Here is a 12,667-nt window from a genome sequence, read left to right as displayed (position 1 = left end):
TGCAGGGAGGAGAGGCTAGGAAATGCCACAGGAGCTTAGTGCCGGGATGTGAACTTTTCTGATCAGTCGGGAAACTCCAAATTAGGCTAGATTAAGAGACACCATTAATGTTAATCTCTGCCTTTTTTCGAGTTTCCCCCTAGAGATTTCCAAAGCAACTTTAAAATTAGCTGGTGTGAAGAACAGAAAATCTCTTACACACATCCACTGGATCCCTCCTGATTAGTCACCAGGGAAAAGCGGGCTGCATCATTTCACATAAAACCCTTCTTCCTTTGATGTATGTATCCCCTTTACTCCCTGAATATTTTAATGGCATTTCTTTATACAAACTTGGCTCGAGCCTGTAGAGAAACATGAGAGCCTGTGACAGTGAAAAGGAAAACCCCAAAGCTTCCCATCAGTGAGTCAAAAATGCAAATCCTGAAAAGCCACCAGACCAGTTCCTTTTCCTAGACAAACTCCCTGCAACACCGCAGGGTTGCAGGGAGTCCGGATCCAGGCTGGGCAACAAAGCCGAGCGAGTTTTGCTACTGATTTGTTATCTCCTGCCTGGCTGCATCCAGAAGCTAAGCTTTCGACACAGCCAGGAGATGTGGCACGTGGCAGCAGTGGTGCCCAACGAGCTGCTGCTCTCCTGGTGGTACAGCAGGGACGGGGAGCAGCCTTCCCATCCCACCAGGAGTGTCCCACCATGTGGAAATGGCATGGTGCTTCATGACAAAGCTGTGAAAAGCCACGGGTACCTGCACACGGCATCCAGCAGTGCACCTTTAGTCCACGGTGTAACCTTCACAAAGAGCATACAGCTCCTGCCAGGGGCAAGCTCTTGGATTTGACTCTTTTTGGCCATGTCAGCTATAGTGCTGATGGGAAGAAGGAGACTTCCCTGCCTGAAAGGGAAATTTTATTCCCTATTTGTATTATTAGATGCTCCTCAGCTCTTTGATGCTGAATCAGCGAGGCAGCAAGAAGGACTTGTTTTGGCTGCCAGGAGACCTTGCCCACCCCTCTGACAACATCCAGCTTGCCGCGTGGAGGACACCAAGCACACTGTTGCTCTGCTGCAGGACCCCTTGTCTGCCCTCCATGGCCCTTTCCTCCTCCCTGGGCTGCCCCTGTGGCTGTGCTCCTTTTCTCTGCCCCCTCCTGCCCTCTGAACCCTTTTTCTGCCTTTTTTTGCTTCCTCCCTCCCTTCCACATGCTATTCTTTTGCATGCTCTCCTCTCCCACTTCAGCAAACCCTTCATCATTCCCCACTTGTCCCTATGCCAGAACACTACTCCCAAACATTTTTGGCTTTATATAGATACAGCATTTTTTATATCTTAATTTTGCATCCAGGACACAAATGTTATTGCTCTCAGAGTGCAGGAAACACCTAGAAATAATAGCACGACATACCAGCCAACTCCTTCTCCTTAACCTAGTCCCTGGGGACACCTTGCCAAGTGTGCTGAAGCTCGGTGTGGGTGATGGGGACACAGCTGGGTCCATCCCAGGGGTCCCACACTGCTGCATGGGCTGCCCCCAGCTCTTGGCGAGGGTCTCCCAGACCCCTGAATGCCCAGGTAATTGCAAAGCCCTGCTTCCCCTCCTTCCACAGACAGAAGCAAAATACCTGAAAAGTTCCCCATGAATCAGCGAGTTACTGTAGATTTAGTGTGTGATTAAAGGGAGATAGCAGTGCACTTCAAAGCCCTTGCACCAAATTCCTGAGGTGCCATTTCAATGACTCTGCTAGAAGCAGCGTGCCATGCTAAATCGGCGATTCACCCCCACCAAAAGAGAAGAGAGGGTGAAAACACTCCTTTGCCACAATAAAAGGCACAGGGCATTTTCTGAAAGAACTGCATACTTGCTCTGAAATGGAAGAGCACAAAACGGTGTTTGGGGACGGGAAATGGTTGTAAATGCAGGTGGAACTCTACTGGCAGGAGCACAAACCTGTCAAACCTGAAGGAAATGATGCAGTGCCACAGCGCCAGTGAAACCAGAACCAAGTGCCCCCACCGCTGGATGTCACTTGGTACCCCTGCCACATGTCCCCTGTCCCCAGCTGGCTTTGCAGGAGAGCTCAGCTCGCCAGCCTGCACAGCAAGCTTTTCAGCACACTCTTCAAGACCTGATGATTAAAGACCCTTCAGGCTGTGCCACCCTCCCACCTCCTCAGTTTTCGGAGGAGCTGAAAATCACCGTTTGGGGAGGTGCCCCTGAACCTCTGAGTTGTGTGGTGTGGAGGTGGCAGGCAGCTTGAGCTAAGCAGGCTGACGGAGGGCTGCCTGCTACCAGCTCCCATGGGTCCAGAAAGCCCAAAGCCCTGGGTGAAGCCTCACAGCCGAGACCCAGCCAGGAGAATGGACCCAGGCCTTGAGCTCTGCTTGGTTGTGGCTTGCAGGCCTGGTCCATGATGCCAATCCTCTGCGTGAAGACCCTGGGGAGCGCTTCTGAAAAAGTCCTTTTTATATGCAAATTGCTGCTAAAACAGGTATTTTCAGGTGTTGTGTGCAAATTCCGCAGCAATAACACTTCAAAAAGCAGACAGGGGAGAAAAAGACGGGAAAGCCTTCGGTACTGGCCTGGTGTGCTGCTTCCCTAGCAGTGCAGGGGACTCCTCCGAGCTGTTACAGATAGCTGAGTGATCCGGGGCTGGGGAGCAGGACACGCTCTGCATCTCAATGACCTCCGAGTGACTTTCACTGCTTTACACTTTCATTTCCTGAGACACAGATTTAGAGGCCTGTTATTTGTTATTTTGTGTCAAGACAATGGAATGTCGCTCTGCAGCCAAGCCCCGGTTTCCTTTCTCAGGTATTAATCACTTTTCACTTACCCTTTACCAGAAAAAAATAAAAAATAAATAAAAAATCAACAAAAACAATTACTACTAACCGAAATCTGAACGAATAAATATCCTGTTCTGCAAGGGCAGATGGGATACCCCCTGTTATATCCCCCAAAACCTTCAAAGGCTCTGCATCCACGTCAGAGCAGGACCAAAAAAAAGCAAATATCAGCCAGGCGGCCCTGTGGTGATTTTTAGGAAGTGTTGGGTGTGTAGGAAAGGTTGCCACCAGCCAGCCCAAGTCCTGCTGAGGGAGCGTTAGGTGCACGTGGAGGAGCACAAGGCCAGCACAACCCTACAGGGACGTTTCTCCTGCCTTCCCGGCTCTTGCCTTTCCCACCTGCAGCACTGCAGGTGGAGCTCTGGATGGGTTTGCACAGAATTTTATGGATGAAAGGGACTAATTTGATTAGCTTCTCGTGCTTTTGGCTTCTACAACCACAGAACCGGTGAGTCCTGCCTCAACAACGTGGCTTCACCTGAGCTAAAATATTCCCCGAGAAAGGGAAATGCTGACTCCATTTAATGACTTCAAAGGCTGGTAAAACCGCCAGAACTTGGGCAGATAACCCTGCGGATTATATTCCTTCACCGTTAATGACATTGTGTGGTATTTCTGATCAGAATTTGTCAAAGGCTTTAGTTTCTCTATATCAAATTTATGATCTCATCCAGACTAGGACTTCCGTTGATGATCCTCAGGATTTGGGTGGGAGATGATGAGTTGGGCCTCAGCAAGGATGGGAGGCTCGAAATCTTCAGCCAGGATGCCAGGAAATGACTCAGAAACTGAACTATTTCTGCAGAGATTACCTTTTCACATGGCAATTTAAAAGTTGGGTTTTGAGCACGTAGGAAACGACATGTTTTGCATTCAGACATTGGGAACATTTTATGTGTTTGACTGGAACAGCATTTTGAACTTTAAATGTAAAATCTTGGCATGCACTCAGCAACGGGAAATCTAATTTCTTTCCCTTCCTCTAGATGCTTGTAATTTTAATTGCTACAATTTTATTTATTTTTTTTCAAACAGCCGTGCCCACTAGCATCAAAATACATAATGGTATAAAGATAAATGCAAGATAAATAACACAAGTGCATAGAGACAAATTCCTCTCATTAACAGGTCATACCCCATAACATGCAGGTGCCTCCAGCACTAGCTACTGTCATGCTTCATAAGCATACAACTCTGTCCACCAAAAGGCACAAAAATCCACTGATGCAGTAACTTTGATTCTTTTAAGAAAGTTGTCAAAAAATTATCATGATGGGATCTGACTACAATATTGGTAAATCTGTAAAAACTTCTTTACCTCTTAAGTTGGAAAGTAAATTAAACACGCATGCCCCTCAGTACACTGTTAAAAATTCTGGCCCTGGATAGCAAAGCAAGTGATTTTTTCAGTGAAATTGCTTTTCTTCCTTGTATAACAGAAGAAACTCCTTTCTCTTTGAAAAGGAGGCCCCATCCTTTTCCAGGTAACCACAGACAAATCGCTGCCAAGACCAGAGGTAACGACTCGGCTACAGTCCCATTCCCAGTGCCCTACAAACTGCCCCATACCTAAGCCATGCAAGAACTTCTGACCCCATGAAAACTCTGGAGAAGGAAGGCATCCAGCACAAAGCGATGATCTCTTAGTTTCTTAGAGATGTTATAGATTTAGCTTTGGAAATGCAGATTTGAAAAAAAAAAAAACCTTCTGGAAAAAAAAATGCCCAGAGAAGTGGTTTGTCCCTAGCTGAATGACTTTTCTAGTGTTCGTAGCACCCCTCCCCGTCCCCACCCCCCAGTATTTGCTTAATATTGCGATTAATGCTCTGCATTTTTCTCCTCCAGGCAATGCCAAGAACTGCGAGGGCAGGGCCGAGCTGACCACGGCTGCTGCAGGCACAGCGAGTCACTCTGAGCCAGCAGAAGTCAAACTCTGATCAACAGTGGCATTATCATAACCTTCAACAACCGCTTTGTTTATTTAGAAAATCTCTCTCAATCCTTCAACAAATTAGTTTGGAAGCCACCGGGAGGATTAACTTCAGAAATTCTCCCTCAGATCGGAATTATGTCTGCTCAGATGTCACGAGTGATAGACATTTACATAAGCCGTATCCAATCTTTATTGCAAATTACATTTCCAATCATTTGACTTGTGTTGGGATCTGTCTCTTCCAAGAGAGCTCCAAAAAAATGACAGAGGGAAGGGAGGGGAAGCCTCAGCAGGTGCTCCCCAGCACAAGCTGTAATACCCAATACCTACCGAAGAATTTCCTTCTCAGGTGCTTCTTCTGACTGTTCAAACGATACTGGGTGACATCCTGGATCCTTTTGGGGCAAAATCTTTCACCCAGGGTCCAATGACTAAACGTTATGCCTAGCTGGTGGCAGCTCCGTGGCTTTTGTCCAAGGAGCTGGTAATCTCTATTCAGCTGCAGGCATGTGCCTGCCTCGTAAATCACCGGGGCTGCTGGCAGCCTCGCTGGCTGGAGGGGAAACCAAGGGCTGGGCAAGCAATGCCTTCGAGCCCAACGGGGACAGGGGACAGGCAGTGGTGGGGACACAAGGAAGGCTGTGCTGAGCCCCTGTGCCATCCCTAGCCCATGGCAGGGGGTTGGCACTAGGTGATCTTTGAGGTCCCTTCCAACCCAAGCTGTTCTGCAACTCTAATTCAGCCTGTGTTGAAGAAATGGAGTAGAAGTGGAGCCTTGCCCAAACACTGCTGCTAGCCCTGCTGCACAGAGCTCCCATGCAACTTTCTTCTTTAACCCCAACTCATTCTCTAAAGAATCAAGTGAAGCCCTGACCTGGCTTGTGGCTGCCTTTTTCTTCCTGATTTTACCTTCTTGCCCCTGTCCTTCTACTTCATCCCGAGTCCCAAGCAAGTGCAGACAGGATTTGTTCCTCTGCCCAGAGGCCCCCCACCTCCACCACCGATGCTGACGCTCCATGGTGCGTGCGACTCGTGGGCACAGACCCCAGATCACTCATTCTGCTGATGCTGTGTCGCAGCCGTACAGGCACAGTTAAATCACCACTCGGGATCAGCCAGGCTGGCCAAGCATGACATGAGAGCTGCAACATGCACCCAAGGTGCGGAAAATCAATTACAGCATGGGTCTTGGCACTGCAGCGGAGGGGATTTTGGCACCAGGAACCAGCCTTCAGTTGAGGGATAGGTGCAAGCTCTCCAGGAAGGAAAGGCACTGGCAAATTCTAGCCCTGGAGTGGGCTGAGAGCTAAATCTCTGCAGCATGAGCTCAGTCATCGGCAGCGCTCAAGCTCCAGCTTGCCCCAGCTGAAGGCCAGCTAACTCCATCGCGCACCACAGGCAGGAGGTTTTTGAAAGCATGTGCAGCTCTGATTTAGAGCAGCTCACGCACTGCGCTTTGAATTCACGGCACGCTGAAGATCAGCCCGGAGCAGCTCTCGTTTCTTTCAAGTTTATCTCCAGCTGAAGAATTTGCCTGTTTTCTCCGGAGGCTGTCTCCAGGCGAGGCGCAGGTCTGGGCTCTGCCGGCTGGGAGCACACAGCGGTGGAAAGCAGCAGGTCCCTGCTACCTGTAACCGCTGCGAAAGGGGGGGTACTCCCCAGGCAGTCAAGGATCTGAATTAACAGCCTCAGTGCTCCCCAGCAGCCTCAGGGAATGCAAGGAAGGAGTTAAAAAAAGGCACCTTGCTATCTGTTGGCACAGGTGAGAAGAAACCTTGGTCCAGTTATGTAAAAAACATGATGTTTGTCCCCAGTATCTCCTTGCAAGGAGGTGGAGGCTTGAGTGACCAGTACAGCCAGGACTCCAAAATGCCTGGCACCTCTGGGCTGTGGAGGAGCATCTCACACATGCTGCCCCATCTCAGTCCCATATCTCAGTGTTTCTTCTGTGAGTCACTCCGTGAGTCATCTAGGGATTTGTTATCCCCTCCTCCACAACTGCTACTGCACATCGGCCACCCTGTGATAGCTTGTTTCTCTCTGCCCTGCTCAGGTTTTCCGTCATTTAGGTAAAATTTTCCTGTGCTCCTTTAAACAGGAGCAGAAGGAGCTTCTGCCTACAGAAGAGTAACGTCCTTAAGCGACTTTGATGTCATGTATATGTAAGTAATATATGAGATACACAGTACATAAATATACATGTACATGCCCTCTATAATTAAAGGAACATGTCCATACGTAAAACATTTTTATCTTGTGCCAAATGATGAATTCTACCCTGAGGTGATGAGTCAGGTAAAACATTAACATAAATTTGATGGAGTATCTTAAATTCTGAACAAAATTGTGTTTCTATCAGAAGTTTGGGAGAACAGCTTGAAGTTTTCACTTAATTAAAAACATCACCCACTACCCAGGCTGAAGAGAACCCCCCAGACCGGGCACATCCTACATTGATACGTGTCCCTGGTGCTGTATGTGCAGTGAACAGCAGCTCCTTGCTGTGATATCACTGATACTGAGCATCGCTACCATCAAACGTCCCGGTGGTTTTGGTCATATTCCAAACTGACAAATGCCAGCATCATCAAACCTATTGACTGTCGTTCACCCCAATAGGCTCAGGAGAGCCACAGGACTGAATAAAGATCAAACTCTCTCTCTTTCTCTCTCTGATGTGCTCTCCACTGATAGGAATCAGGCCACCAAGGCAAAGAGAGCAGCTCGTTTCACTGCTGCCCCTTACACCAGTTGTCCTGTGAGCAAGCAGCAAGTTACTTCTATTTCTCATCAATGTTTTGTTTGTCAGGTTCATAATCTTCCCCTTTCTCCCACCTTTCCTTCCAAACTAACAACAATATCCCATTTCTTCTTATTTTCTTGTAGATATATCTACCTCTCAAGAAAGCAGGTCGTGCAGGTCACCCTTAATTCCATGCCACCCGTTGATTTTACTGGCTGCAGGATCAGGATCCCAGAAGTTAACGTGTTTTAGCTAACAGACGTGGTGAATGGCTGTCCTCCCTGCCTTCCCCCCAGCTGTCAGCAAACAGCTATAATTGCAGAAACCACCACTAACAGGTAAACTGATACCTTGCTACTGGGGAGCTGACAAGACTTTTAATATAGAACTGAAACTAGAGAACAGTTATAAAACACTCCTTTAGCTCTTATAGCTACTAATTCTTTCCCCTTGGTGTTTTGCCTCCCAGAAACCCAATACAGAGCCAACACTTACTTAGTGAGACATCTATTTGACTCCCTTAGGCATTTCCACTGAAACCAAGTGTGGCAACGGGAAGCATCCATTTCCATCACTGTACGCTGCATGAAACAACGCTGCTTCCTGTCTTCTTCTGATATAGCCTGGTTTGTTTCTGCAGTGTGTCACAGTGCCTGCACATGCTTGTTTTTTGGGAGAAAGCACCAAGTACTTGGTCTGGTACAGAACTGCTTTGCTGCTTCTCCGCAAACACCACCATGAGTGGATGGGGTTGGATGAGAAATTGCAGTGGGCATTGCCTACTGGTCAGAGATCAAAGAATCATAGAATGGCTTGGGTTGGAAGGGACCTTAAACATCACCTAATTCAACCCCACCACCACAGGCAGGGATGCCACCCACTAGATTAGATTAGTCAAAGCCCCATCCAGCCTGGCCTCGAGCACCTCCAGGGATGGGGCATCCACAGCTTCTCTGAGCAGCCTGTGCCAGGGCCTCACCACCCTCAGAGTGAAGAATTTCCTCCTAATGTCTAGTCCAAATCTCCCCTCTTTTAGATTAAGACCATTTCCCCTTGTCCTATCATTATTTACCTGAGTAAAAAGTCCTTCTCCATCTTTTTCATAAGACCCTTTTAAGTATTGAAAGGCCAGAAGGAGATTTCCCTGGAGCCTTCTCTTCTTCAGGTTGAACATCTTTAGCTCTCTCAGCATGTCTTCACAGGAGAGATCAGCCCTCTGATCATCTTCGTGTCCCTCCTCTGGACCCCTTCTAACAGCCCCACATCCTTCTTGTGCTGGAGGTCCCAGACCTGGATGCAGGGCTCCAGGTGGGGCCTCATGAGGGCAGGATAAAAGGGGACACTCACCTCCCTCACCCTGATGGTCACACATCTTTTAATGCAGCCCAGGACGCAGTTGGCCTTCTGGGCTGCAGGCACACACTGCTGGCTCATGTCAAGTCTTTCGACCACCAGAGCCCCCAAGTCCTTCTCTGCAGGGCTGCTCTGTGGAGCAATGCCCGTGACCGGCTGCAGTGGGCCTACCTCTGTTTTTTCTGACTTGCACTCTGTATTCAAAAGGGCATCTAGCCACAAGAGAGACTTGCTGCAAGAATAACATTTATTTGTGTGAAGAAGGGCAGGCACAGACTGTCAGTGACAGGTCTGAGAGGGGTCTTGACTGACCTTTTCTTACTGAGTCCAAAACATTTGTCCCTCAGGGGTAGGAGTCCCATACAATGAGGAGTTAATTATAAAACAACATTTTTTAGAGAGCTCTTAAGGTATCTTTAATTTTACCAAGCACACTTCTGAGTTGAGCAGAGAAAATAATCTGCAGCAGTCACTTCTACACTTACTCCATGTTTAATTATCTTTATTACCAAGCTGACCCTGCAGCAAGGCACCAGCTCCAGGGTGGCAGCATCATGTTGCAGGACCGCGGGCTGTGCTAAGGAAATAGCTGCTGCAGAGGTTTCCTGCCAGGGTTACCCCCTGCGTCCAAGTCACCCCCTCCTGGAATCCAAATTTCAGTGACACTCAGCAAAATATCATCCACAGAGCTGCAGATGCCAAAAACCATTCAAACTTTGCTCGTATCCAGCCGCAACCAACTCAGGTTTCAAGAACAGCTTTCAGAGCTGTGAAAACTCATCTATAAAAATTTGCTTTGGACTGAAGTGATCCATATTATGTGTCAAAGCCTGTTAGCCCCTCTCCTCAAAAACTTCAGATGAAAAATTAACCTCAGCTGTGAAGAAACCTAATACTGCTTCTGAGAAGTGCAGCAGTATCCGGAAGCTCCACACAAGGCTGGGCACCTTTTTTTATATTACATGTATAAATGCAGAAAGAGGGAAATAACCTGAACGGTTTCTAGCTTTAAAGAAGTTTAACAGGAAAAAGGAACTGAGGTAGAAGGATGAAGCTAAGAGTACTGCTGCTCGGGGTGGCTGTGCTGTGCCTCAGCAGGGGAAAGGGGCAGAAGCAGCAATGGAACGAGGATCTGCCACTGTGCAGTAGGATTTTGGGAACAGTGGAAGGATGCATCACCTCCAAAACAATAAGAGAGCAGGACACGGTGCAACCCGTGTCCTGCCCCTGCCAGCCTGCAAGCTGTGTGTAATTTAAGCCAAGTCATGAGTTTTGGGCCCTCTCAAACATGTCTTAGCTACATCAAGTTTAGACGCAGCATCCCATTTAACTTGGCACAACACAACCCCCTAAATTATCTCTGCCTTCAGCCTCCTCGCAGGGATTTTTCTTCCAAGTTGGTTAAAACACGAAGTAGCCAGGGAACTGCTCTGCAAACAACTAGCAGCTGGCACCAAGGACACCAAGCCCCACAGGGCTGCCTCCGCTGCATCTTTCACCACTGGTGTGGAAAGGTGGTGAGATCAGTGGTGGTTCTCCCCCTGCTCTCCCTTTCTCCCCTGAATTTCCCCTTGTGCAATGGGGACCGATTCATTCTCCTTGAAAGAGGAAGAATTCGTTCTCCTTGGGCTGAGGAAGAAAATGATGACAGGGCGTCCGTGTTAACGCCAGGAAAACACCATTCCCTGCACCGCTAGCACAGCTCACCTACCAGTCCGGCTGAAAATGAGGCAGGGGGTTATTTTTAACACCCGTGTCAGTTCTCTTTGCCTTTTAAAGAGTATCCCAGGCCCCTTATCTGCTTGACAGCGTGCCAGCAAGCTGCTCCAGTGGCCGTGCTGCAGCCATCACCTCCTTGCCCCCTGGGGAGCCCGAGAGCTGGAGCATCTCTCCACCAACTCTGCAAGTGCTGTTTGCTCTTCATTAAGGAAAATGCAGGGAATGGGAATGCATTTTGCACTCTGTAAGAAAGGCCTCGTGGTGTCCACAGATGCAAGCACGGTGACACACCAAGCTTCACTTCTCTGTGTCTCAGACAGTACAGAGCTAAAAGTATATTGGTTTTAAGCAAAATATATATATATATTTATTTCCTCAGTAAAATATCCTTCAGCTAGGAGACCCTTTGGACCAGGAGTCCAAATAAAACTGTAATCCTTGCATTCAATCTGCCGTACAAACTGTGATGAAAGGATGCAGCAGTGGGAAATCAAGAACTTGCTGATCATATTAATCCTTCATCTTCCATTCAGCTTCCCACATTAGTATCCTGTTTCCTTTTTAACAGCCAACAATGCTGCTCTATTTCCTTATGTAATCCCTCATAGTGCTATCACAGCAGACTTAAAAGCAGCGCTCCTTGGGAACTAAACAAATTCTCTAATTTTTGCTATAGATGACAAGCTTTGACATCTCTCTGCACACAGTGACACTGCACACCCTAAAAGCCTGCACTTTGCTCTTCCTGAAGTGGCTGGTTTGCACAAATCCCCATCCAGTCAAACCAAACCTACGTGTGACAGCTTCCAAGAGAGCAGATGTGTGACCGGGTCCTCTGGGGACTGCACCTCTGAGTGCCCTGATGGCATGGAGCAATGCTTGCTGCTTTTCTCTTGTACATCTTCTCACAGAGCAGACAAAATTGATGTAGTAAAACAGCTCCTGATTACTGAAAAGTGTCAAACATTTCACAACCAAATTTTTCAAACCACATAAGCTGGCACTAACTAAACAGGTTATTTTATGCAAGAAAAGAGAGTTATATGGAGAAATTTTGTTTTGCCTCAGAAAATTCTGTGTCAGTGGCTTGTAGTTACTGTGCTGAAGGCTCCTGCACTGTACAATTCTTCAGAAACATCCAAGTCAGTGCATCAGTCATTTTAGATACATTGACACTTGAAAGGGTTTGAAGAAATGAAAACTAAAGGAGTTGCAGGTACCTGGAGGTATGCCTGGTGGTATTTCTGGGGAGGACACACTAGGTCAGATTTTGCCTTCTTGAGACAATGCTCAAAAGCCCTCAAAAGGATTTTTTGATCCAGGCAAGGTGAGTGAGACCAGCACCATTTTTGCAGAGCTGGTTAAATAAATAAAACTCGGGCCAACTGCATACATCAGTAGAGCCCAATGACCCATGCCTCTATTACTTTACAAATCATAGGGGCATCGCCGACGTGATTTCTCTTACCTTGTTGTAGTACTGCACCTGGACCGAGTGCCACCGACCATCACTGACCCCTCCAGGAACGAATGGTGCCACTGTCGTGGTTGTCTCCCCTGCAAGGACAGGTAGAAGAAAAAAATCAGTCAGTGCAACTGCAAGCTCCACTTCACCCTAGACTGCAACATGGAGTGACCCGCATCAGGCACAGGATGTGGTGGTCTTAACTCGTCATGGAGGAATTCGTGTTTTTGTCTCGTGAGGAGGCAACTTATCACTACAAGAAGGACACTGAGGTGCTCGAGAGAGTCCAGAGAAGGGCAACGAAGCTGGTGAGGGGTCTGGAGAACAAGTCCTACGAGGAGTGGCTGAGGGAGCCGGGATTGTTCAGCCTGGAGAAGAGGAGGCTCAGGGGCGACCTTATCGCTCTCTACAGGTACCTTAAAGGAAGCTGTAGCGAGGTGGGGGTTGGTCTGTTCTCCCACGTGCCTGGTGACAGGACGAGGGGGAATGGGCTAAAGTTGCACCAGGGGAGCTTTAGGTTGGATGTTAGGAAGAACTTCTTTACTGAAAGGGTTGTGAGGCATTGGAACAAGCTGCCCAGGGAAGTGGTGGAGTCACCATCCCTGCAG

General features: G+C 48.0%; 1 protein-coding gene across 5 annotated transcripts in view; it reads right to left on the bottom strand.

The window, feature by feature from the left end:
* Window positions 1-12,667, bottom strand: part of CELSR1 (cadherin EGF LAG seven-pass G-type receptor 1) — a 161,010-nt gene that overhangs the window by 53,750 nt on the left and 94,593 nt on the right. For all 5 annotated transcript variants that reach the window (XM_084506384.1, XM_084506386.1, XM_084506388.1 and 2 more), the window contains exon 5: window positions 12,063-12,151. In XM_084506384.1, coding sequence (XP_084362510.1) covers window positions 12,063-12,151 — 89 coding nt within the window. The remainder of the gene's footprint in view (window positions 1-12,062; window positions 12,152-12,667) is intronic.

The sequence above is a fragment of the Aythya ferina genome, assembly GCF_964211825.1.
Source record: "Aythya ferina genome assembly, chromosome: 1".
Lineage (NCBI taxonomy): Eukaryota > Metazoa > Chordata > Aves > Anseriformes > Anatidae > Aythya > Aythya ferina.
Note: the sequence above shows the minus strand (reverse complement) of the source record. Positions and strands in the feature narration are given on the sequence as shown.